Consider the following 24,317-nt stretch of genomic DNA (forward strand, 5'->3'; position numbering starts at 1 on the left):
GACTAGCTAGCACTACAGCTAACAAGCTAATCTGTTCTCTGCTTTCTGAGCACGATTGGCTGCCTGAGGTATTAAAGTGTTACCTCATTACAACAAGCTGTGGGTTTGGCAAACAAAAGGTGTTTTATCTGAATTCCGTCTTCATTATGTGAAGAGGAAATTCTCTAAGTTCATGAGGGAAGTTCAACTGGAATACTGAAACTGGAAAAGGATCTTTAACAGTGGTTTAAAAACATCTGCGTCAATATTTAGAATGGATTTCATGTTTTGGAGGGTTTTGAAAACTGATTATTATAATAATAATAATAATAATAATAATAATAATAATAATAATAATAATAATAATAATAATAACAACTTTATCACTTTTCATAGAGGAACTGCAGTTCAAAATGCTTCACAAGAAAGACATCACATGCACCAAGTGAGTGCTTCTCATAGAAAACAAAGAACGGACATATTGGACATAACTGAATGTTAGATAAGATGGAGAATAAAACCCACTTGATAATCACAGTAAAAGTAAGATAGAATAAGGATGAAAATAAGCATAAAGACATTGCATAAAACCAAAGAATACAATAGTAAAAGCTAGGTTAAAATAGAGCACACAGAAAGCAGAAAATCGAGTGAAATGGAACATTTTAAAAGAAGAGCAGGTGTACATCAGCGCGAGGAAAAGCACGAAAGTTTCAGACAAGAATCAGGAAGTCAGAACTGTTTTTAGCTTTCTGTTATAAATATTCAGCGAGCTGTTTCCCTGATATCTGTAGATCGAGTGTTTTAGAGTACTGGGATGTAATGGCTGCCTCCCCACATTTCTTTCAACTGGTGTTGGAAACCTCCAACAAACCAGCAGCAGATGATCACAGTGTTCTCGAAGGCAAATAATAAAAGAGAGAGTTGGCGATGTAGCTTGGTCCTAGTCCATTAAAGGCTTTGTATACAAGGACCTCAGATTAGTTTGCCTCATAAATTCTGATTGTTTGAATCCCATTTTGTTCGAACTAAAAAGAGTTGATGGAATAAAGAAACAGATCAGGTTGATAAACAAGCTTCATCCAGACTTTTTACTGTTGAGAGTTTTTCTCACTTCCCAAGGACAGCTGCTGTGTCTTCTTCATCATTTCCCTTTTCATACAGCACAAGCAGACGAGCTAGCACAGCTAATTAAAGCTAGGATCCCGATGCTTTCAGCTGCCTCCATCCTCAGTGTGACCCTCCTACTGCAGGCTGCAGTGCTCTCTTTACAGTAACTGCTATAGCTTTCCTGACCAGGATCAGTTTAGACGGCTCGTTTATGAGGGATTAAAAAATGTAATTCCGAACATGTGAGTTACTCAAAATGGATTATTTTAATGTAACTGCAGGAAACAGCTTGCAAACATTTCAAGATAGTAAACCGTTGTGTGTCATAATGTCAGATTCTGGTCAGAGCTACATTTTGACCCCAGATGCAGTCACTGGGTTTTGTTTTTGTGGGCAGTGTAACACTTGTGATTCAGCCTACTGTTTGTGAGTTGTTTCCTGTCCTAAACACATGTGGAGTCAGCCGTTCCCAGAAAAAAATACTCTTGTTCCACAGGAAGTGATGTGCTCTACATGTCTGAGTGATCTCTGGAAAGTCGGCCGAGTCATCCAACCATCCGTGCTTACCTTAAAGAAGCTGCCGCTCCTGTCTGTGAGGCCGCTCGGGGGATTCCTCGGCGGCGAGCTGGAGGCCATGTTGTCTTCCTGTCCACAGGACTGGTTAGCTCTTGCGTCTGGGTGTGTGTTTACGTCTGGGACGGCGTCTGCAGGGGCCAGAGCTCTGTGGGTCAAAAACACACTTCAGCTGTGGCGCAACCAGAGGAAATTCCTTCTTTGGCCACAGCCAGTATTATGGAGGTGCTGGTCTGCTAGAATGCTTTCACTGTGACTCTCTGTCTCTCCTCCTGCTGTCTACACACTCAGCTCCCCTTCTCCTTTCACTTTCCTGCCTCCTCTCTCTTCGTTTCCCCTTTCCTTCGCCCCTTCATTTCAGATAATTGCCTCAATCCTTTTCATCTCATTCCAGTCCTCGGCTTATTTTTGGCCTGATCGGCCGTCCTCTCGTTACCTGTCTCTCCTGTTTCCTCCCTCTCTCACATTGTCACACTCCCCTTTTTTCCTACATTTTGTTCCCATGTCCTCAAACATAGAGTGCAGAATTCATTTTCCATTTGGAGAGCCTCCGTGCCAGCACAGCTGCCCTTCTTTCCCACCCATCGCAGCAAGTCAAAGTCTAGTGGTGTTGAATGGCTGAAGCTGTATTCTAGCATTGGCTTTGTGTTTTTGTTTCCCTTCCTCCTCACTCTCTGTCTTTTCTGCTATCTTTAACTCTGTTTCTCCATCTGTGCTTGATTTGTCTTTGTCCTCCCTCTTTCTCTCCAGCCAGGTTACAACCAGTAGGCCAGCCCTTCCCTTCCTGGCAGAGGTTCACAGCTCACGCAAGCTGGGGAGATGCTCCATCCGTCCACACATGCACTTTCATCTCACGCAGAAAGGAAGCTATAACCCCATCAGCTCAGGCTGAGGGGGAGGAAAGAAACAAATGGAACGCTGACAAACATGGCAGAGAGTCAGGAGTCACTTTCAGACAATCAAATGTGAAACTATTTCTAAACAGAAACTTTAGCAGAATGGAGCTGAGTAAAACTCCAAACACTCACTGTGGTAACACGCAGCAACAGCACAGGACTGGAGCAGACACTGACTCTGAAACAACAGAGCTTTTTAGACTCTCTTAGGTCACTCTTCTGGTTTTATGACACACCACTTTACTGCTTTGAGTCACTGTTACCATTTTCATCAGCCTCTATCCAGCAGCAGCAAGCGGCTGATTCCAGCAAAAAGGCTCTGAAAGCCTCACCACGCTGCCGGCCCGGCAACAAACAACAGACAAGGCTGATGCATCAGAGGACATCACAGCACTGCAGCTCCACAGAGACTCCACTGAGAGACTTGGCAGCGTCCTCTGTGTATGACTTGTTCCAAATAGTAAATACAAGCAATCCAGCTGTTTACGGACAACATCAACAACGAGGTTAAACTGTCTCTTATGCTGCTTTAGAACAGTGCAGCATGTGAGAGGGGACTCTCACAAGACAATAAAAACCAAGTCCAGAGCTCATCTGTCACACGCTCGTCCCTCAGCTCTCATGCACATTCACCTGTTACAGATGACCACAGAGACAGATGACCCACAGCCAGCCGGTGACCCGTGGACAGAGACAGCTAATGTGAGGCTCAACCAGGTTCAGCATCTACCATGCAGGGAGCTGAAGGGGAGGACAGAGAGGGAGACACCGAGGACAACAAGGAAGATTACGTTTAAGACACACGATATGTATGAGGTGAGCAGCAAACACCATCTAATGGTACCTGAGTTTTTCACTTTTTCTGACTGCATAATTACACAGTCAATTGAAAAATCACAGATGACAGATCAATCGACAATGAAAATAACTGTTTGTTTCTTAGCAAGCTGCAAAGAATGACTGAAGTCAAAAAACTGCTGACTTTGCTTCATATCTGGTGACCTGTGCGGCGACTGCACTGTTTCCTGACTGTCTGGAAGCAGAGCTGAGAGTCTGGCAGCCTGGTTTCATTTCCACAGACACACAGAAGTGGAGACACAGAGAGCCTCAGCAAGCGAGGAAAAAATGAAAGGATGAATTGTGGGAAAAAAATCCCACTGAGGAAATTTCCTGGAAATCAGCTCGCGATGACTCTTTGAGCTCTTCTGCTGCTAATTGTGTAAAAGATCTGAAAGTGGCAAAAGTGCCAAGCAAACCTCTGACAGTAAGTCAATAGAATTCCACATGCATGATAATGAACCAGAGAGCATGATGGGTGTTGTAGGAAACAAGATGACCTCCCACCAGGGCAGCTCCTATTTGGGGCTCTGCTTGGCAAAACCAACTGTGGGAATGTCCTGAAGCCCCTCACCCCCCCCACCGAGACACTCAAATCACATCAAACTCTCAGCTAATGCCACAATTTTATGCTCGGTCAGCGCACACGGACCACTGCCTGTGTGTGTGTGTGTGTGTGTGTGTGTGTGTGTGTGTGTGTGTGTGTGTGTGTGTGTGTGTGTGTGTGTGTGTGTGTGTGTGCGTGTGTGTGTGTGTGTGTGCAGCCTCAGCTGCAGCTAAACAAAGACACATCTGAGTGTGTACCCCTCCCTCACAGAACCACAGAGAAGCCCCCTGGCACTGCAGCACAGAGACACACTGTTCATAAGGTAAACACACACACACACGCACACATATGTTGATACATTAAAAGGCATAAACTAGCATTTAAGACATTTACATACACAGTTAAACATCAAGACATGGACACATGCAGAAATACACTGTCCAGTTCATACAGAGAAACAGACACAGGAAGAGCACACCCCTCCCATACATACACACACTCCATTGTGTTTGACATAATAATAATAAAAAGGGAGACAGCAGGACTTCATTAAGCTCTGGTATTTGTGTTGTAAAGACCACGCTCATGGCGGGACCTTAATTTTCTCTCAGTGGGTGTCACGCTAGCTGTGAAGCTGTGCTGTCCTATATCAGCTAATGAATGGCTTCAGTGTTTGATGGCAGTGAACGCAGACATGTGTGTTCTCCTTCAGCATCATTTCATGTCCGCTGATTCATTTCCTTGATTTGCTTTACATATTAGAGATTAGAACTCATCTAACCTTAGGAAACGTTTTATTAACTGTGAATTCATAATTAATAAGGGGTTAGAGACGCTTTATAAAGCAGGGGTGTCAAAGCCTCCTTTGGAGGGTCAAACCTGGATTTTAACACAGGCCAGAGGCCCAAAGCAAAACGCTCATTGCGCTGTTAAGATGCAAATTGACAAACATCTATATTGTGTCATTTTCTTCATTTCTGAAAAGTATTACCTTTTCTGTATTCTGAATTGCCTCGCAGGGTGGATTAAATGGTGCTGTGGGCCGTATATGAGCTGAAGGCTGGACTGCTGACGGCACACTATGACAAGACTTTGAAACAAACAGCGCATCACAGCTGACAGTGCTTTCATGACCGGCTGATTTGTGTGCTGCAACGGCGAACACATGTCACAAAGACAAATGGTGTGTTTTTATGGGGAACTGGGGCACGAGCGCATAAATTACCTCTGAAAAATGTTATGTATCTTCAGCAACAACAAAAAAAAACTAGTGATGTGCTACAGACTGTATGGAGGTCAACCAGCAGGCTGAACAGCAGGGGGCATGAGCACATGGCCTCCTGGCTGTATGTCTGACAACACTTAAAGACTTTTGTCATTGATGCTTCTTGATTTTACTTGACTTGTCTGTCCACATCTTTTACGATGTTTCACTGTGCTTTTTAAACATCAATCTGGTCCTGGTCCTTTTTTTTATTACCCTTGGGTTTCACTTTGTCGCCTTCAAAGTCAAAATGACACTAATGGCTAACAGGCTGACAGCAGGCATCATGTTCTACTAAGAACCATGAAAAAGTCATGCAACTGTACTTGTCTTTTGATGACAAGTATGATCTGGATCAGTGTTTTCATACGAACATTCAGTCTAACAGGACTGCTGACCCCATCTGGATACTTAAAGTGCACTGCAATAGGACAGCAAGTGGCCACCATGACCCGACTGGTGTTGGTGCTATTCCCCAACAGCCTCTCTGCCCCGCCCTGGAAAAACAACCCAAAACAACAAACTTTATCTGTTTGTTTGAACTGTCAGGACAACATGAAGTGCTGCTTCATGTGAGCTCCAGTGAGGAGTGTTAGGCTGACAGGGCTCCATGCTGCTGTCAGAGAGCAGAGCATGAGGAGGGGGCTGCAGGCAGCTGCACAAACCCACTGCAGATAAGAACTCCCACACATGGCTCGTGTTATTGCCCTGAGACGGACCACACGATGGTGGATGTGTGCGTGAGTGTGTGTGTGTGTCCACAGGGAAGACAGTGTTTGATTTTAATACACTGACTTTTACCATTTACTTGAAAAGAGACAAAGGAATTCTTTCAATGATGAAAGAGTCTCAGCTGCTTTAGACATTTAGTTGTGATGGTTAAGGTTAGAGCTCAGGGGCTGGGCATGCATCATGTCAACGAGCGTCCTCGCAAGTATACAAAGACCGACTTTAGTGTGTGTGTGTGTGTGTGTGTGTGTGTGTGTGTGTGTGTGTGTGTGTGTGTGTGTGTGTGTGTGTGTGAGAGAGAGAGAGAGCAGAATTTGGGTCAGTGGTTCTCTGTGAGTTCAGCTGAACTGACTGGCCCATGTTGTGCTGGTTAGAGAGGAAACACTTGGGTTTTAAGAATATGCAGGAATCTGATCGCTCGTCTTTTTCTCTCAGGGATAGAAGTTTGGGATTACTTTCATTTTTTCCATGAAATGTTTATGGACCTCGTGTCAGTCAAACACCAATGTGACCAACTGCCTAACCTCTAATCACAGCTTTAGAAGTCCTGCAATAGCAATGTGCCAACGCTCAGAATCACCATCAACAACTCAACCCTCACGTATAATAAGAGAGCGTCTGGCTTAAATCATGGCGAGAAACCGTGTCAGGCACCAGCACCGCCCAGCCACAACTTTACGCAGTAAAGGTCAGCCGAGAAAAGCCTGGGCTGTTTTCTCTGGGCTACTCCCCTTTAAATTAGTAGCAGGAACACTGGATCGAGCCGAGCCCAGCGCGGGGAGGTGGGACGCATCTGCACGTCTTCAGATTTAAAAGGAAGAGAGAGAGGAAAGAAGATGGAGCAGATGGGACGAGAACTTCAAAATGAACAGAAAATATTTTAATTGCCATGCTGAGTCATGGAGGAGATATGGAAGACAACCAAAGGGTAAACATACACCGGAAAGTGGATTTAAATGACTTCAGCCCGAGCATGGCTGGAACCAAAGCTGCACTACCAGCCAGGCAGAGCGAGCAGCTGTCCAGGGGCCACACACCCTCAGGGGCCCGTAGAGCTCCACGTTCCCTCTTTGGCAATTAGAGCGTGGTGTTTTGATTTATGTTGAAATTCCTTTTAATATACACAACAAACAATATCAACAATATCTTACTGAGAGTCAGAGGAGAAGATCAACAGCCCTCACATCTGTCCACTACAAATGAAGCTACTGTCAGAGGCTGGTTAGCTTAGCTTAGCATAAAGACTAGAAACAGTCTACCAGCACCTCTAAAGCTCACTGATGAACACATGAATATGATTGTTTCTTCTTTGACTCTATGACAGAGCTAAAGGCTGCACTGACAACCTGCACAGGAGAGAAACTTTTTTCATAAAAGATCTCTTGAAACATCGACTCGCTCAACTCGTATGATCACATGGAAGCTGGGGGCGTTTCTCACGAGTCCAGCTTATCCTGATAACAAGAAAACATGGGGGGAATTAGCCGAGGGCACCAAACTTACAGGACCATCACGGCTCGCTCATTTTCTATTACTTGCAACATGGAAAACAGTTTTTTCTCCAGCAGTGAGTCTTTGAGGATTCTGGAAATACCTCAGAGCAGCTGTAAAAGTTGGGTTTTTCAATCAGCCCTGCTCAGAGGCTCCTCCATTTTTACAGTCTGGTTCAAATATCTTCATTATTTCTGCTGATATTCATCTCACATGCTGAACGTTTCTAAATAAACTTGTGCTTAATCACATAATTACCAGTGACAGCTAACAGAGCTGGGGTGGAGCAGTAATCCAGCTGCTTTCTGGAGCTGTGGACAGAGCATGGTGGATCTGTCATGCAGTCTGTGCAGTGAGTGGGAGGAGCCCACAGCTCATTTTAGCTCCAGGGCCCCTCAGCTGATTAGTGCGTCCCTGCCTGGATGGGATGGAGGAAACCATTTAGTCCAGTCAAACTATGACTGTTCATAAGGTTTTTGGCAGATGCATATCAGTCGCTCACCTACATACTCTGACTGCATGCATAAAGCTGATATTCAGTGTGCTTCACTTCCTGGCCTGCTGCAGGATCACAGCAGACGTCAGTGTGGCTCCTGTGAAAGCGCTCAGTGTTAACATCCCCCGCAGGGACAGTTTATTCTCACAACGGTAACCTGAGTGGCTGCTTCCTTGTCCAGCCAGGATGACATCACTGTTCACAAACCTGGCAGACTTCTCAGTTCTGCCTTTAACTCCCAGAAAAGAGATGTTGGACAGAGGACTGCTTTCAAGTCCAAAGTCAGAGTTATCACACACAGTTGAGCAGAAACATCAGAGGCATCTCTGGAGGATGATAAAACAAACGCACCTGAAAGACAGCAGATGGACATAATGCGAACCAACTACTGACGAGCTGCAAGTTCTTCATTATTTGTCTCTGCAGCTGATTCGTTTCCCCATAGCAGGCTGTAACCGTGCCAAAAAATCCCTGGTTTAGCAGCGAAGCTAATCTCTCGAACAGATTCCACAGAAGATTAACGAGGAAACTGACCCCTTCACTCCACTTACACAACATCAGCTAACTGCTCATTTAGAAAAGACTGAGACAGAAGTGAGCTGCAGGAGAGCACCTGTGCTGTGTTGAGTCAGGTTCAGACAGGCCCCACGTGCTCCTGAGCGAAAAACATCACCTCTCAGAGAGGTGCTCGGGTGGAGCCAAAGTTCTCCAAAGTCCAGGTGTTAACAGTGGAAAAAACCTGTGACAGACATGAGTGAAGAGAATATTTTCCATTCATTTCTTGGTAAAAATGTATGCTTTCACATGGTAGCTGTAAGAAAATCATTATTCCATCAACAAATGAATGTTTAGGCTGCAGTTATTTATGTTTTGTCTCTTTTAGTTTTGACAAGCGAAAGAAACCGTTCAAATCCAGTTTTATTCCTTACTAATCATTTCTGCGAGGGTCCTGTTATTCCTGCAATCATTTCGCACAGCCCCTAAAATGAGACAAACCTGCAGCGTAAGGCCTGGAGGAGGTGAAGCATATGGAAGCTGTGTCCACTCCTTTGAAGCCCTGTCAGGCTGAGGGTGATGTACAGCCCTCACATGTGCTCACTTTGACTGGAAGCTTGATGTCATCAGTAAAGACTTGAGGTATTTTCAGAGGAGAGGAGCAGCCTGACAGAGCAGGAGGCTCTCAGAGCTGCAGATACCAGCAGGACGAGGCTTCAGTCTGCATCAGTCAACATGCACAAAACTCCCAAAGTTTACAGCAGGAGCGACTCAGCAGTCTGTGTCTGTGCGACAGACAGACAGACAGACGGACAGACAGCAGAAAGCCTTTCTACAGGAAAACCTTCATCCAAGCTGCTGACACTATGTCTGAAAACTCGACATTTCCGTGCGGAAAAGCTGCGCGTTAGAAGCAGAAATAAAGATGTCGAGTCAAGAAGACGAGAACTTTTACTGACCTTTAAATCGTCTCCAGCAGCTTCATCAAACGCTCTTGCTCCTCCGCTTGTGCTCCATGAGGAGAGAAGGAGCCTCGGTGTCCCCGAACTCGGTGGGTTACATGGTTCAGTGTCGGCCAGAGACAGAGACCTCGGATTTGGACCCCAGCTCTGAGGTGTGACGGCCCCTCAGGAGGAGGACGGAGGAGAGCGGCGGTAATATGACGCCTCCGTCTGATTGGCTGAGGAGGTGGCGGCCATTTAAATTCCTCAGGCCAGGCTGACATGGAGAGCTGCGACTCAGACGAGAGAGCGGCCAAAGCATGTGTGTGCAAGAGGAAGTGTGATTTTAAGCTGCGTTTATCTTATATGCACACACGGTGTGTGTGTGTGTGTGTGTGTGTGTGTGTGTGTGTGTGTGTGTGTGTGTGTGTGTGTGTGTGTGAAGAAGCAACTACATGTACATGTAATTGTTGTAAAACTGTAAATGAACAATGAGAACTAAAGTAAGACATGGAATCGTTTCTATCTGTGTCAACACTCAGTTGATTGATGGCTTTATTAATGGTAAAGATATAATTGGCATAATCATTTGCAGGCTTATGATTCGTTTGGCCACTTCAGCAGAACAAGCAGTAAACACAACACTACACACTACAGCCTTGAAGTTGTTCTGGTGAATGTTCTCGAAAAGCTGCCTTCAGACACAGAATTCATTTGGAGTTGCCACCTGTGTCCACCAGCTCCTGAGGAAAACATCTGGCTCTTCAGCTGCTAAATGCTCCCTGTGTTCACCAGCTAGCTGCTGACTTTGTTTATCTGGCCTGTGGTGCTGGAGAGAGAAGTTCAATCAGCGCTGAAAGATGCTAAAATGCTTTGACCTGAGGGAAACCGTGGAGTCGAGTGATATTTCTAAATGGGTTTATCGCACTGAGGGACCCGTCTCACATTAAACGTAAAATGACCCATTCATGTACAACATTGATTGGTGCAGCTTGAACAGGAACTTGTTTTGTGTCACCACATTAACCGTCCTCCAGCACGGCACTTCTTAGTTCATCAGCCTGACCCTCTATAAATGATGCTTTATTGGAAAATGACACTGAATACTTAATGCTAAAATAAAACCACCAAACTTGATGATCTTCTTTTAACATGAGTACACCATGACTGTCTGAATGTTAGAGGTAAAGTCAGCTTCACGTGATAATTGGTACCATAACTGTAAATATACTATAAAAGGTTTGCAGATAATAGAGGAGTTTTACTTCTTCAAAAAAGTGAAGTAAGATATGCTGAGTATACTGTATGTCTGACTTTAATGATACGCTAACTTGCTCTCGAGATAAACAGGAAGTAATGATGAAGTCATGGGTTCAGTGAACAGCTCATAAACACATGAGAAAATAACTTGTGTATGTAAATCAGTTTATTGCAAGAAGACCACTGGGAACAAGGCAAACATCTGTCTCTCCCTCTGAGCTCTGCCCAGAGGTCCTCGTCAACAAAAATGAGGATTTACAAACAATTCAAAAGACATGAGCATAAAACGACATTAATTAGCTGAAAACTAACTGTTGGAGGCCTACATTCTAAATACTGTATATATCTCAAATATAACTGCTCATCAGAAGTTATTCCAACATCTGTGTTTATAATAGCATATCCCTCTGATATGTACAGCATAATCAAGACAGTGCCTTTTTGATCTTGGAAATTCATTAAAATTACACACAAAATAATCAGAATTATGACGGAGGCATGCAAACCAACCAGAATTTGTCTCTAGTAGCCTACCTGAAAATATACCCAAACCACTTTCTACTGCATGTGTAACAGCCACCTCTGAGGTTTAACACAGCTCTACAGCGCTCTCTTGTGGCTGCAGGAGTAGCATCAACACCTCCAGAGGACACTTTTAAAATATCTGCAACTCTATTAACATGAAAATTCTCCTTCAAGGTAAAATAAAAATACATATCTTCCACATTTTGTTTGAACACATGCTGAAACAGAGTGGCAATACTGTTGACAAAGGTGTTTTTTTTTTTTTTTTTGGCTCAAATACAAGCAGGAGAATGGCCACAAGCGTTGCTTTTGAAGCCTCAAATACAAGGGATGGCACAAGAGTTCAAGCACTGTGTTGAAAGAACAGTATGTTGTGAGAGTTAAAAGGGCAGCGCGCCATCAGCACGCACCTCCTGTTTTATCTGAAAGTGAATCTTTTACATCTGTGATTCATCACTAATTCAACATGCGAGAGGATTAGCAACAGCCACCACCCATGTTCGGACCAGTGCTAAAGATTGCATTTTCAGTCCACCTCAGCAACGCAACCCCTGCCGCGCATCATCGTCAAAAACCACTGGGTTTGTCCCAATATACAAATGTTGCATTATCTTTCCAAACTATACAAAACTTATAAATTATAAAGTTCTATTCTTAAATATAAACAACATCAAGTCAGTTTCCAGTACTTAGATTATATATTAGATACAGTACATTGTACAGCTCCGTCGTCAGAGTGCGGAGAACGTTCCATTCGATACACTGTACATGATCCAAAGGGCTGAAACTGGTGCTTAGACATGATCTTTGAATAAATTAATTCATAAATAAATCATGATTATGTCTTCCCAGTAACAGTGATGTCCTTGGTTCCCCTCGAGACACACACACACACACACACACACACACACACACACACAAAGACTTTGCACTCGAGCTGACTCTTAAGTCCAAATCTACGACTCTTACTCCTATTCTAAAAATACTTTTGGCTTTAGGAAGTAACAATGTTATACTCAACTCAGAGACTAAACTAGTTCTTTAATATCGTACAAAGGGTCTACCGTCTAAAGGGAACTGGAAATTCAGTAGTTAGATGTTTTGAGTACCTGTAGAGGCTTTGCAATGACAGAATAATATCTCTAATCCATAAAGTGACAGTGCTGGATGCCAGTTCGAGGGAGATCCCTTTCCTATGTGGGTTTATTAAAGCAAAATAAAGCCCACCTCTACTTGGATATGCCTGTAGAGAGAGAGAGAAACAAACAAGAAGAGACTATGTGGAAAGTGTTAAATATCTAGACATTGCAAAGCTACAGTTGACCTGTGGCGAGTACAGCATGCTATGTTGGCTGGTACTGAGCACGGGACACATGTTGAAGCATTGTGAGTGTGGTACTGTCAGACCAAATCACTACGGTAAAACATAAAATACGGTGACTGCCATGGGATCGTTCAGCTTTGTGAGACTGATCCTGTTGTGCATAAGAGAATCCCATATATCAACTAATGTTAGTGCTTATATAATCCTCGAATATATACAGAGAAAGCCAGTTTTTACTTAAAAATACCTTAATCGTGTGCTTATATCCAAACTTGTACAAAGAGTAACAAACAATCCAGCTAAAAATCGCTGTTAGCGCAGGATTTCTCTCTTTCTGCCAGTCAGTCAGTTACAGTAGCAGCTTCTTCACCAACAGTAGCCTAAGCGTTGGTGTTAATACAGTTGAGTTCACTCCAGCCAACCTTTCGGTTCATTAGACGATTGGCAGCAATCTCTGCTGCTGGGACTCTCTTTTCACGCCTGCTGTGCGGTCCCAAAAAAACAAACTTCCGGCGTCTTCTCTCCTGTGTGTATTGCACCAAAGATAAATCATAAAGAGCTCTATTTTTCTATTTGAAAAAATAAAAGGTAAGACTTGGTTCCAAGGCGCGGAGAAACTGGAAGCCAGGTGAGGTTTCCTCGATTAACCAGACGAAGAAGAAGAAGAAGAAGAAGAAGAAGAAGAAGAAGAAGGAGAAGAAGGAGAAGAAGAAGAAGAAGAGGAGGAGGAGGTCAGTGGATGTCTCGACACATAGGAAGGTTGACAAAGATGAAGACGTTGAACTCAATGAGGATGGAGAAACAAAGAAAGATGGCGTACAAGATGAGGCAGGCCAAGCCCAGTCGCCAGTCCAGAGTCCATTTGTTCAAATGGACACCGAGAACCTACAGGGAAGAGAGACTGAATCAGTGACACCTTCAATACAGCACAGATCGAGCAGGGCAGAGGGTCGAGCAGGGGAGAGACTGGCCCCAAAGGTCATGGCTGGACTCCATGCTGGAGGTTAGGTTTCAAAGCTGGGTAACACTTTATATCAAGGTACGCATATTCACCATTAACAAGTAAATTAAATGGTCAGCGTGCATATTAGTCGCATATTGGCTCTTCATGCCACTGATCTACAGGTGGCAGTAATGTGCCAAGAATGAAGGTATCAACAAAGGCAGAAAAGAAGAAGACTGAGAACCAGTGAACATGAAAGTAAACAATGCTGGAGTCACGATGCACTCATGGAAACGTTCTAAGAGGAAGAAATACTCTCAACACGCTTGTTAGACCTCAGTGATTCACACAGAGCAGTCCGGTGACTAACGCTGAATGTAAACTTACTTTTGTTTGTTTAAGAAAACTCCACAGGCCACCCTGAAGCTGTCAGTACTCTGCTCACTCCTCCTGTGGGGAGTGATGAAGTGGGATCCCAGATGCCCAACATAACTGCTGTACATATTCTACACCGAAATGATCATCCATTCCACATGAGTTGCTTCCTTTTATAATTTCCCTCAATCAACCGTTGACAGACGTTCAATTTCACAACACGAGGTGATGCTGAGCGAGTCTCAGTGTGCTGCCTAACAGCCAGCCTGGCGAGTAAACGTCAACATGTCATATTTTCTATGTAAATCTATGGTTGGATTCCAAATTAAGATGTTAGATGAGCATGCTTTAGCCCCCAGAATCGCCCGGACAGCCCAGCTCAGTAAGTTGTAACAGTCAATACTTACTGTGACGAATACTGAGGCTAGCAGAAGTCCAACAGAGAATATGAGACCTTTGCTGTTGAGATGAACCTGAGGAGACAAACAGAGATTAGAGTATTTTATTCACAAGAGATATACAGCCAGGCTATCCTTGATGGCCTTAAAATATTGTTGCTGTTGTTGTTGTTGTTGTTGTTGTTGTTGTTGTTGTTTTCAAAAGTCAGGTCCAAACAAAAGAAGGCAGAGGCTTTGCTCTATTCACACACAGAATCACTTCCAGTAATTATGCAGCCAGGGACCTTCATCACACCTCTTCTAATAAGATATTGTGTGTTGATTGGCCTGCTGAGTGATCAGCAGGTCAATCAACACACAATATCTTCTCCGTGTACGGTGATAAACCGTGCCGTGGCCAAACAAATATTGTGTGGTTGTGTTCGTGCACAGCACTAATCTTAAACTCCCTCACTGCTCTGCACTGAATATTACAGACTATTGTTTCCGTCCTTCATGAGCACAGCTCTGTTCTATTCTGGTCTAAGTCTAGCAGAATCTCCTGCGGCTGAGCTGAGAAGCACTCACGTTGGAGCCGTAGTCGATGCAGAGTGTTTGCAGAGCCCAGGGCAGGCCCAGGCCGACCAGGATGTCAAACACATTACTGCCTATGGAGTTGGAGATGGCCATGTCTCCCAGACCTGAGGCAAGGAGAGTAACACTGTCAAGGTCTGTATACAGTCAGGAGACAAGTCAGTTATGACAAGCAATACTCTGCTGTGCACCTCCTTCTCTTAACAGCATTTCAGCTTTGTTTCACTCAACACAAATACTGATGTTAACTTCCTGTGTCTTCTTGTTCCTGAGTGTGTGTGTGTGTGTGTGTGCGCACCTTGTCGTGCGACTATAACACTAGCCATGCAGTCTGGGACACTGGTGCCGGCTGCCAGGAAGGTGATGCCCATGATAACATCAGGAATTCCCAGAGTGAAGCCGATCACAGTCACCTGAAAACAAACACGTGTTGTCTCCATGCACCCTTTTATCTGTAGCTCTGCAGTGCAGAGCTACAGATAAAATATTTCCCAGCTGGAATTAAATTACAGTAATTTAACAGTTTTACGCACCCCAGTTTAAAAACGCTAATACAGTTTAGCACAGAATGTACACCGTCTGTCCATCAGTGGTCACTGAAAGCATTCAGTTTCAGCATGCTCATAAAATGAAGAACACCAGTCTTACTAATGGACTGTACTAAAATGACTGGCCTGGGGAGGGGCTGAACTTTACGTTTTCACTGTTGAAAAAAGTAAGACCCTCTCCAGCCTTGTTAATATTGTCACTACCCTTGAAAAGACACAATCCCCTCTCACAATATGTTAAAATAACAGTTTTAACAATTTCTTTCACTAAAAGTTCATTAAAGCTTTACAGTGGTGTGCTCCTATTCAATGGGAAAATTTTCCATTCAATTCTCCATCAAATCTCAAATTATAGTGGAAATAAGTGGAATTAGTCATTGTCTAATTAGTCAAATTATTACAAATACAATTAAATAGAGCATCCTGAAGATTCCAGCCATCAATTTTTGAACCAATGAGTGATGAAACTGTGCATTCCCAATTAATAATACTGACATAGATAGAAATGTAAATTCACCCAATAGAATAAGTTACCAATGTGTTATGCTAAACTTACATTATAACACAGGCTAATGTCTCACTTTACTGTAGTTCTGCTCTCTGTTAGGATGCAGATTTAAGTGAGAACTTAAAGAGAGGTAATGCTGCACTGTTAATATCTATAAAGATCCACATCTGTCCAGCTTCTCAAATCTTACTCAGTCTTATATTAGCAACTGGTTCCATCTGCTAATTGTTGTTGACTGCATGTGGTCAGACACTATTTTATGATGTAACTATTTATTATTTCTCTTTTTTTAATTCAAAAAGATGAAAAAGATCAAACAATTGTTGTACAGTCCCTAAAGCTAAAAGCTCTCAAAGGATGCTATCTCTCAGTTTCACGGAAACAATTCTAACATCTTTAAAGATCAGGATGTGTTTCCAGCATGTTAGTGGGTGAGACCGACTGCACTGACCATCCAGACCATGATGTAGGAGAGGCCAGCGATCCAGATGGTGGCGGTGAAGAAGGAGACCATGAACCATCTCTCCCAGCGGCGCTTGGCACAGTTGGGCACAGTGCAGAACAGAAGCAGAGACAGCGGCCACATGGTCATCCACTTCAGCTTGTTACACACCCCAGCTGGACAGATAAGGACAGAGACAATGATGACCAGTGCTAGCTTTTATTGACAGTGAGCATTTTGTTTGAAAATGTCTCACGTGCTGTACCTGGAACTTTGAACGGCACCAAGGGGCCATTACTGTCATCTTCCCCCTCTCCTTCCCCGTCGTTCTCATTGTTCTCATTGTCCTCATTTTCATTCTCTGTCTCATTCCCAGACTCCAGTCGCTGAAGTCTGCACCTCCCGTTCAGACCCTGCTCAGCCCCGCCCATCCCATTCTCTAAACCCCGCCTCCCCTGCGCCCTGGCGGCGGAGTCAGAGTCGCCATTAGTGATGCGGTTGACTCGAGTCTCAGTGGTGTTGATCAGTCTTTGTCTCTGGAAATAATTAGAAAACATCATAATAGACAACGTCACGCTTTGACTACGACATGTCCATGAACACATTTGGACATTTTGCAATGTTCTGGAGCCTGACTGGCAGTGAGTCACATCCATTTGAGTCCCAGTTAACTCTTCAGGTCTGTTTAATTTTTTATTCATATTACAGAATTCAGATATCTGTCTGAAGCAGAAGTTAATGCCCTTTTCTCTTCTGTCTGTCAAAAGCCCAAATTTGGTTGTTTGGTCTGGATTTACCTCCAGACTGTAGTCTGCAGCAGACAGGTGCCTGACAGACAGTGTTGGCTGTAACATCCAAGAGAAAATTAACATTCGTTCCACTCCTTCTTCTGCTGAATGCAGACACTGTTATTTGGTTTGCATTTATGCTAAGACTCTGGTTTGGCAGGGATTTTTCAAAGTAACTTAAGTTGACAAAAGTATTTTCTCTTGAGGGAAGCTCTGCTGCTTTTCAACTTTTTCCATTTTGAAAGAACTTGTAGCATGAAAATGTGCAGAACTCAATACAGAGTCCAACACAGTGTACACACGCATGTGAGTCCATGTGCAGTTTAGTGTATTTGTACCTCATTGATAAGCATGCGGGAAGCCATGGTGAGGCGGGTTCTGGGGGAGAAATGACTGGTGATCATGATTCTCATGCCAGCCTCAGAGAAAGACAGCTGGTGGGGGTACGCAGACAGCAGCTCGTCCACCATCAGCACCGATGGCTTACAGTGGAAGTTAGCTGGAAGGAAATAACAAACACGTTCGTCTGACTGCAGCACTGATTGTTTACTTTTAGGCTAACTGAAATCGATTAGTCATCCTTCTTAAAAATCCTGAAAAACTGATTTTTGAATACATTGAAAACATTTTTTTTACTGTTGGAGATGCACATTTACTCTCCACGTGTCTCAGTTCTTGACAGGTAAGTCCGCTTGTGATGCTAACGCTAGCTTACAAGGTTCACACTGTTGAGCATCTACAAACTGATTATCTTGCAGGCCTGCAAACTGACATTAGCAGTTCACTTTTTCTTTGGGAAGTCATTCAGCCAATGTGGAACACAATGTGTCCTTGTTTGTAGATAATTAGACACATTACCTACAAAGCAAATGTGGGTTATGGTCTGTGGCTGTTTCTGCTATAAACACACACTTTCTGTGGACTGAAAGGACACACAAAAGGCTTTCTCTCATCTGACGTCAACCATCAGCCGAACCAACTGCCACCCTGGTTCTCTTCATCACCTCTTCAGCAGACCCCAAGGAGCGAGTTAGCTGGGGCAGCACAGATACAGAACAAGAGGACGGAGCAGGCAGAGCTGAAGCAAGGTGGAGGCTGGAAGGATGTGTGCAGGCCTTGAACAGCATCTCGTGCTGGTCTCCTCTGTTAGCTGTTGCTGTGTTCTATACTATGAGGGCAGCGAGACTGAGGAGTAATCTGTGGATGGTTAAAGCAGTTCCTCCTTGAGACCCTGGAGATTTTCCTTATCCTCCTAGTGGCCGCTCCCACTGAGCAAAATACAGTCTGATATAAACCCTAAATAAAGCCATGGCAGAGCCAAAGGCATTGGTAACATCAAAGGTAGGGTATCATGTCATGCAGGACTCCCTTGGGCACAAAGCAGGTTTACAGGCAGATACACATCCATCTGCACCATCTGTATCCCACCACCATCAACTGGGCCAACAGGAAGACTACTGTGAGGAGTCTCCTCGTCCTTGGTCTGCTAGGAAGGCAGAACTGGATGCAAGGTGGGCAGTCACCTCTCTAATAAGCAGCTGAATGCTCTGGTTGGTGACGAGCAGCTGTTTACTCAAGTGAATTCTGTCACGGCATCATCGAATTCTGACGATGACGTTTTGGTCTGCAGCTGGTTTGTAGGTTTCCTCTAAGAGTCTCTGTGTGGAGGTGGAAGCAGGACTCAGAATGTCATCAAGTAGGGCAAATTCTTCTTCACAAAGAGATCACAGATTTGTTTGTGGCCATCATCGCACCACATACACAGCCCAAAACCCGGACAGCAGGCTGCAGCTCTAGCATTGAAGATCTATGCTGGCAATTATCCCAGGACAAAACAGACAGAACTTTGTCGATAAAGTCATCCGTGACTGTCTTATCCTGGAGCTGAACAAAAATAGATGAGGAGTGGTGCCCCAGCTGCCTCATATTTATGTAAATTTCAGTGCGCAGAGATGAGCAGCGCAAACCTACATAGTCCTGTTAGAGGGCAAAGCCTGTGTAAAATAGAGCAGATTATGTTACCTTTCTTGAGCAGGACTGCAGTAGCATCACACGTGACATTATCCTCGAGATCAGTGCTTCCAGTCAGCCCATTGGCCAGATTCAAAGAGCTCTTCTTTCGACGGTCGAAGTAGCGATGTGCCCTGCTGTTAAACCTGGCAACGACAAATGAATAAGAAGGGGCCACAGCTTTTTAAACTAAAGGCAAATGATTGGTTAACTGCAGACATTAGCAGTTTGTGATGATGACACTCACTTCATGATGAGGATGTAGACCACATACATGAGGATCAGGACGAGAGACTCCCACCTGCACACAAACACAAGGTCAGTAAAATGTAGAGTAATACAGTATTTAAAAACATATATATGTATATTTAGGCAGCTACAGAAAGTATCATTACGCACCAGCACACTTTCTCATCGTAGATAAACTAAAAAGGCAAGAAAAAGAGGACACGAAAGGACATAAGACGGAGGCAAAAATTCAAAATGAGATTCATTCTGCATTTCAACATCAACTCCACTAGAGGGCATAACCAATCCAAAGCTCAGACACCCAGAAAAAGGTCAAAGTATGACCTTTTGGTTCATTAGACCGAATTTTAAGGCACTGAAGAAACTTTTTTTTTTCCTCTGTAGCATGCTGCTCACATTATGTGAAATCATGCATTACGCTGTGACACACTGCCATTGCCACGGTGTGAGCTATGGTCTATCTGTCACAGTCCCTGCTCCACACCACAACTAACTGCATGTACAAAATAAAAGTCATTAGAGTGCACTGTTTGTGCAGCTTGCATGCAAGAAATGAACATACTTTGCTGTTACACTGGAAATAATACAATACATGCACTACTAGACTTCAATGTACAAATTTTGAATATTAATGCAAGCTAAACTTCAAAGAGCAAAATGTTTTTCGAAACGCTGAACATCTTTTTGGAGCATTCTCTCCACAGACTGTCATATTTTCATTTTTTGCAGCTGTAAGCTGTAGAGCCTTCATTTCAGTGGTGGAGGTATCCACATCCTGTACTTCATTAAAGGATCAAATCAAATCTTAATGAATATGATTTATTATTTATCATTACCATTTGCATAAAATAGAAATGCATACCTCAAAACTGGACTTAAGTACAATGCTTGGTAAATGCACTGGTTACTTCCTACCACTGTTCCAATTCCATTGTGCATTGCTTTGTGTGACAACAGTGGCCATCAGCTCACTCAAAAATGTGTTTTTTAGTATGCATATCAACGTTTTTGAGTAGACCTGATTTTGTTCCTTTTCCAGTGTGAACACACTGCATACTCCAAACCTGCTGAGAATTAGATGTGTTATGGATTTAACACATAATACACATAATGTTTTACACAACCAAACACACACTTTGCTGGAGTGGCGGCTGCTGAAAAAACCCACATTTCTAATGGATGTACAGTACCTGTGTGTTTGTATTGACTCTCACCTATCTAGGCAATTCTGCTGAGGCAGAAAGTGCAAATTGGGTATTGACGCCAAAGCTACACCTTCAAATTGGCCTTATACTCCTTGTTTTAAGTATATCTACATATGTTTGCAATCACCGCACGTGATCATGTGAAGTGTGTATTTGCTGGTTGAGAAGCTCTTACCACAATGAGGGCTGTGATAGCAAATATGTAATAAATTGAATCCCGGAGAAGAGCCCAGTGAGAGAGTTTCACTGCCTGCGAGGAAAAAGAGAAAACACAGGTAAGCACATTCACAAGTATGCAGCTTCAGTTCATACACTCCTATAGTATCACTTACCCATGCTGCAGCTACTGTGATACAGAAACGCCTCTGACATCATTACCATACTAATGTAAACACAGGAGCTCTTTGAGTTGACCTCCTAAATTGCAATCACTGAAAAAGCCAACTGCAAGGTACCATCCTACGTTGGAAAGGTGCCTGTGTGTTTATCGACTTTATATAATCAGATACAATGCAGGAGCCCACAGTGCAGTGACTAAGCTGTAACACGCTCCCACACAGCGCTCACACTGTATATATAGTAGATAAGTGAAGGGTCAAAAGGGTCAGAAGTCACATCTTGAGTGTGCCACTCCTAGCCGTGGAATCGTTTGCTGCTGTGAGGCAGATGGCAGAGTTGGAGCAGAACAAAGCTTTGAAATGTTTGCTTGTACTCTCTTTTGCTGAACAATAGCGCTTTGTAGAGGGATCCTGCTATGAACAGACAGCCAAAGGTAACAAACAGTTGTGAGGTGCAATGGCCGTACTTGAAGATGATTTCACTGCACCCCATCCCTCCAAGCCGTGTTCCACCGCCTGCCCTTCTCTCTCATTATCTCACTATGATTACGTAATGCACAATCTGGGATTGCATCACTGTTTGGAGTCCACTGCATATATTTTTCAGAGCAGAGAGCTTATCCTTGTACTCCGCTCATTTCCATGTCCCTGGCATGTCAGATAGCATCAGAGAGAGACTGCACTATATTATGTTATCTCTGTATCTCATGCAACACACAGCACTGAGGATGCAAAGCAAAAAGTAGGAACAAACCCTCCACTGTGTCCAGACTGATGGGATGTTGTGCATGTGTCTGGTTGAGCAGCACAGAGAAGAATAAAGTGCCACACAAACAAAAACATATCAATATGGAAAGGTTCCAGTGTGTGGTAGCAAAAGAGCTTTCTGTTTTTATACATTTTTCTTATATTTAGGTCTGTGGAAGACTGTGGCATGAAAAATTTCAATCTTGAGCTTTAGTTTTCATATGAGACAAGAAAGTAAGATAAATCTGACAATACTGACACTCGCGAAAACCGCAGAGGCAGAGAATACAGGTATTATCTTAGAGTAAAGATGTACAGATATCTGTGGCTTACACGTGGATCTGATTTCCCCTGTAGCTGTAGGTGCAGCTGTTTGGTGCAGTCAGACACACGGGCTCATGCACACAGAAATCAACAGAGTGCTTGTGTGTCCTGTGTTCTTTTGCACAAATATATGCACACATGCATGAGTACTTTCCCCACTTTGTGCTTATGCAGCTGAATATTTAAAGCTGACATTAAGGCTGTTGGTCGCACTGTTTGAAAATGCCATCAGGTTAGCAGCAGGTTCGGCTGCAACAGTGTAGTGTTGCTGTGTCACCGTACCTGACCAGCGAAGAAGCCACACACACCGATGATGCACAGGATGTTGAAGACAGCTGAACCCACGATGGTCCCTACACCCACATCACCTTTGGTGATGAACACCCCTGGGGAGAGAATAAACAAGCGCACACACAGCATCATGACTCCATAGAGAGCATAGATAATGTGATGTACACTACTTGACATTTCCAGTCGCAACTTAGCATCTGCAGTGCTGACAAACACATCACTCAACTGTCAAAACATATGTAAATAACTCGGCCATATTGATCATGGATCTCTCTCTCTCACACACACACAAAGACACACACACACACACACACACACACACACACACACACACACACACACACACACACACACACACACACACAGATGCACATGCAGATAAAGACAAGAAGAAAATCTTTTTTAAGAGGCCCATAAAACCTGAATTTGCCTTCATTTTTCCATACAAATGAGGAGAAAGCTGAAACTCTCAATCCCAGCCAGTATGTATAATTAGATTTTTATTTACAGAGTACAGTGACACAGTGTGACGGTCCCACCTTTGAGCTGAATGTTCTTTGTATTGTTGATTCAGACAGACATGCCGAACACAACCACGATCAAAGAAAAAAAAACAGGAAAAGAAAAAAAAGAAACATATGGCCTCACTGGCAATTCTCCACTGCTGATGACATAGGATGACTTTAATGTGACTAATATGATTCAGTATATTGAAAGCCATGTTTATTTACTGCACGTGTCTTGGGATAAAAGCACTACTGTAAAGCATTCATGAGAAGGCGTGCATGCCTCCTCCCTCTTCCAGCTACAGCATGACAGCATGTGTTTCAGTTAGAACAGAGGTGAAGAGATGCAGCGGCGGTTGTGGTGAATACCTATGACGGATGTGAAGAGCTCAGGGGCCGAGCTGCCGGCGGCCATGAAGGTGGCACCTGCTACGTCCTCACTGAGATGAAGACGCTGTGAGAAAGCAAGAGACAAATAAAAAGTGTGTAATTCAACTGCAATGTGAACATCCAGACCCGTCTAACACACAGCCTGACCCTTGACCTCGAGTCTTTGCTGATTGTACAGATCCACTTCAGTTCCTTACAACAACACAATACTGGCATTTTTCCACTCTGTCAAAACTTGACAATGTGTCAGTCTGGAGGAGGAATAGTTGTTTTGTCCAATAAAATGATTTCTATTTTCTTTTCAACTCTTCCTGTTACTGGGAACAAGCAGTACCTTGACTTGTAAGGTAAAGAAACAGAACAGAAATACATTTAAATAATAATACTATACACTAAAACCACATGCAAATACACAAAAGACTTAGCTAGCTTTTCAAATCTGTATGTAACATTTATTCACTTCATGGAAACAACAAAAAAAAACATTTGTTTCCTGAAATTACATTGATGCAACACCTTTCCTTTGGATTTGATGACCCTTAATTCCTCACGTTCATACCTCACACAGTTTCTCCAGAGAGGGGACGAAATAGTCATCACAGACGAGGGCCAGGGCACAGAACATGTAAATGGCCTGTAGAGAGAGAGAAAGAGAGAGAGAGAGAGAGAGAGAGAGAGAGAGAGAGAGAGAGAGAGAGAGAGAGAGTGATAAATATTACACAGATCTGTATGAATATGTTTCTTGATGGTAAAAGTCCATGCTAAGATGTTCTCCAGCTGCATGATGTACAGCTAGCTGTGATTTAGCGACTGGTATTCCAGCTTCTATTTCGAACATATCTCTGTATTTCCCCTGAGTGGTACAGTAAAGACCACCTCTCTGCTGTAAATGCTACATTAAATCTAGATCAAAATTTCCATGAAAAATGCATTAGTCAGTCGAGGAACTGAAGGCTAAAGATTCAGAGATCTGTAAATGTAATGCAGCACATTTAATGGATCAGACATAAAACATTCATCATTAATGTAACTGTGGGATCACACTTTGTACATTTTCAAGTAGGGAAGTTAGTTTTCACTTTTCAAACATACTGGAATTAAAAAAGCCCAGGAGGGAAGGTTATTTATATGGCTTTTGCTTATTCCCCTGCTGAAATAAACTGTCAAATGAATGAGACAGAAAAACAACATGAACTCTGACATGGAATGACAATG

The 24,317-nt window shown here is 43.4% G+C and overlaps 2 protein-coding genes across 3 annotated transcripts in view; both read right to left on the minus strand.

Annotated features, from left to right (window-relative positions):
• Window positions 1-9,528, minus strand: part of LOC139347135 (ras and Rab interactor 2-like) — a 32,256-nt gene extending 22,728 nt beyond the window's left edge. The window contains exons 1-2 of one of the 2 annotated variants that reach the window (XM_070986605.1): window positions 9,377-9,522; window positions 1,657-1,810 (exon numbers count right to left, since the gene is read on the minus strand). In XM_070986605.1, the coding sequence (XP_070842706.1) occupies window positions 1,657-1,725 (69 nt within the window). In that variant the 5' untranslated portion in view covers window positions 1,726-1,810; window positions 9,377-9,522. Of the gene's footprint in view, window positions 1-1,656; window positions 1,811-9,376 lie in introns of both variants that reach the window. The other variant, XM_070986614.1, reaches the window with a different exon arrangement.
• A 1,238-nt stretch (window positions 9,529-10,766) lies between these two features.
• Window positions 10,767-24,317, minus strand: part of LOC139343002 (sodium/potassium/calcium exchanger 3-like) — a 47,192-nt gene continuing 33,641 nt past the window's right edge. Inside the window, exons 4-17 of the mRNA XM_070980376.1 lie at window positions 23,662-23,736; window positions 23,082-23,166; window positions 22,198-22,301; window positions 20,682-20,756; window positions 19,452-19,477; window positions 19,300-19,353; window positions 19,065-19,198; window positions 17,381-17,541; window positions 16,520-16,790; window positions 16,264-16,430; window positions 15,055-15,169; window positions 14,751-14,863; window positions 14,193-14,258; window positions 10,767-13,352 (exon numbers count right to left, since the gene is read on the minus strand). Of these exons, the coding sequence (XP_070836477.1) occupies window positions 13,200-13,352; window positions 14,193-14,258; window positions 14,751-14,863; window positions 15,055-15,169; window positions 16,264-16,430; window positions 16,520-16,790; window positions 17,381-17,541; window positions 19,065-19,198; window positions 19,300-19,353; window positions 19,452-19,477; window positions 20,682-20,756; window positions 22,198-22,301; window positions 23,082-23,166; window positions 23,662-23,736 (1,599 nt within the window). The 3' untranslated portion in view covers window positions 10,767-13,199. The remainder of the gene's footprint in view (window positions 13,353-14,192; window positions 14,259-14,750; window positions 14,864-15,054; window positions 15,170-16,263; window positions 16,431-16,519; window positions 16,791-17,380; window positions 17,542-19,064; window positions 19,199-19,299; window positions 19,354-19,451; window positions 19,478-20,681; window positions 20,757-22,197; window positions 22,302-23,081; window positions 23,167-23,661; window positions 23,737-24,317) is intronic.

The sequence above is a fragment of the Chaetodon trifascialis genome, chromosome 2 (assembly GCF_039877785.1).
Source record: "Chaetodon trifascialis isolate fChaTrf1 chromosome 2, fChaTrf1.hap1, whole genome shotgun sequence".
Classification (NCBI taxonomy): Eukaryota; Metazoa; Chordata; class Actinopteri; order Chaetodontiformes; family Chaetodontidae; genus Chaetodon; species Chaetodon trifascialis.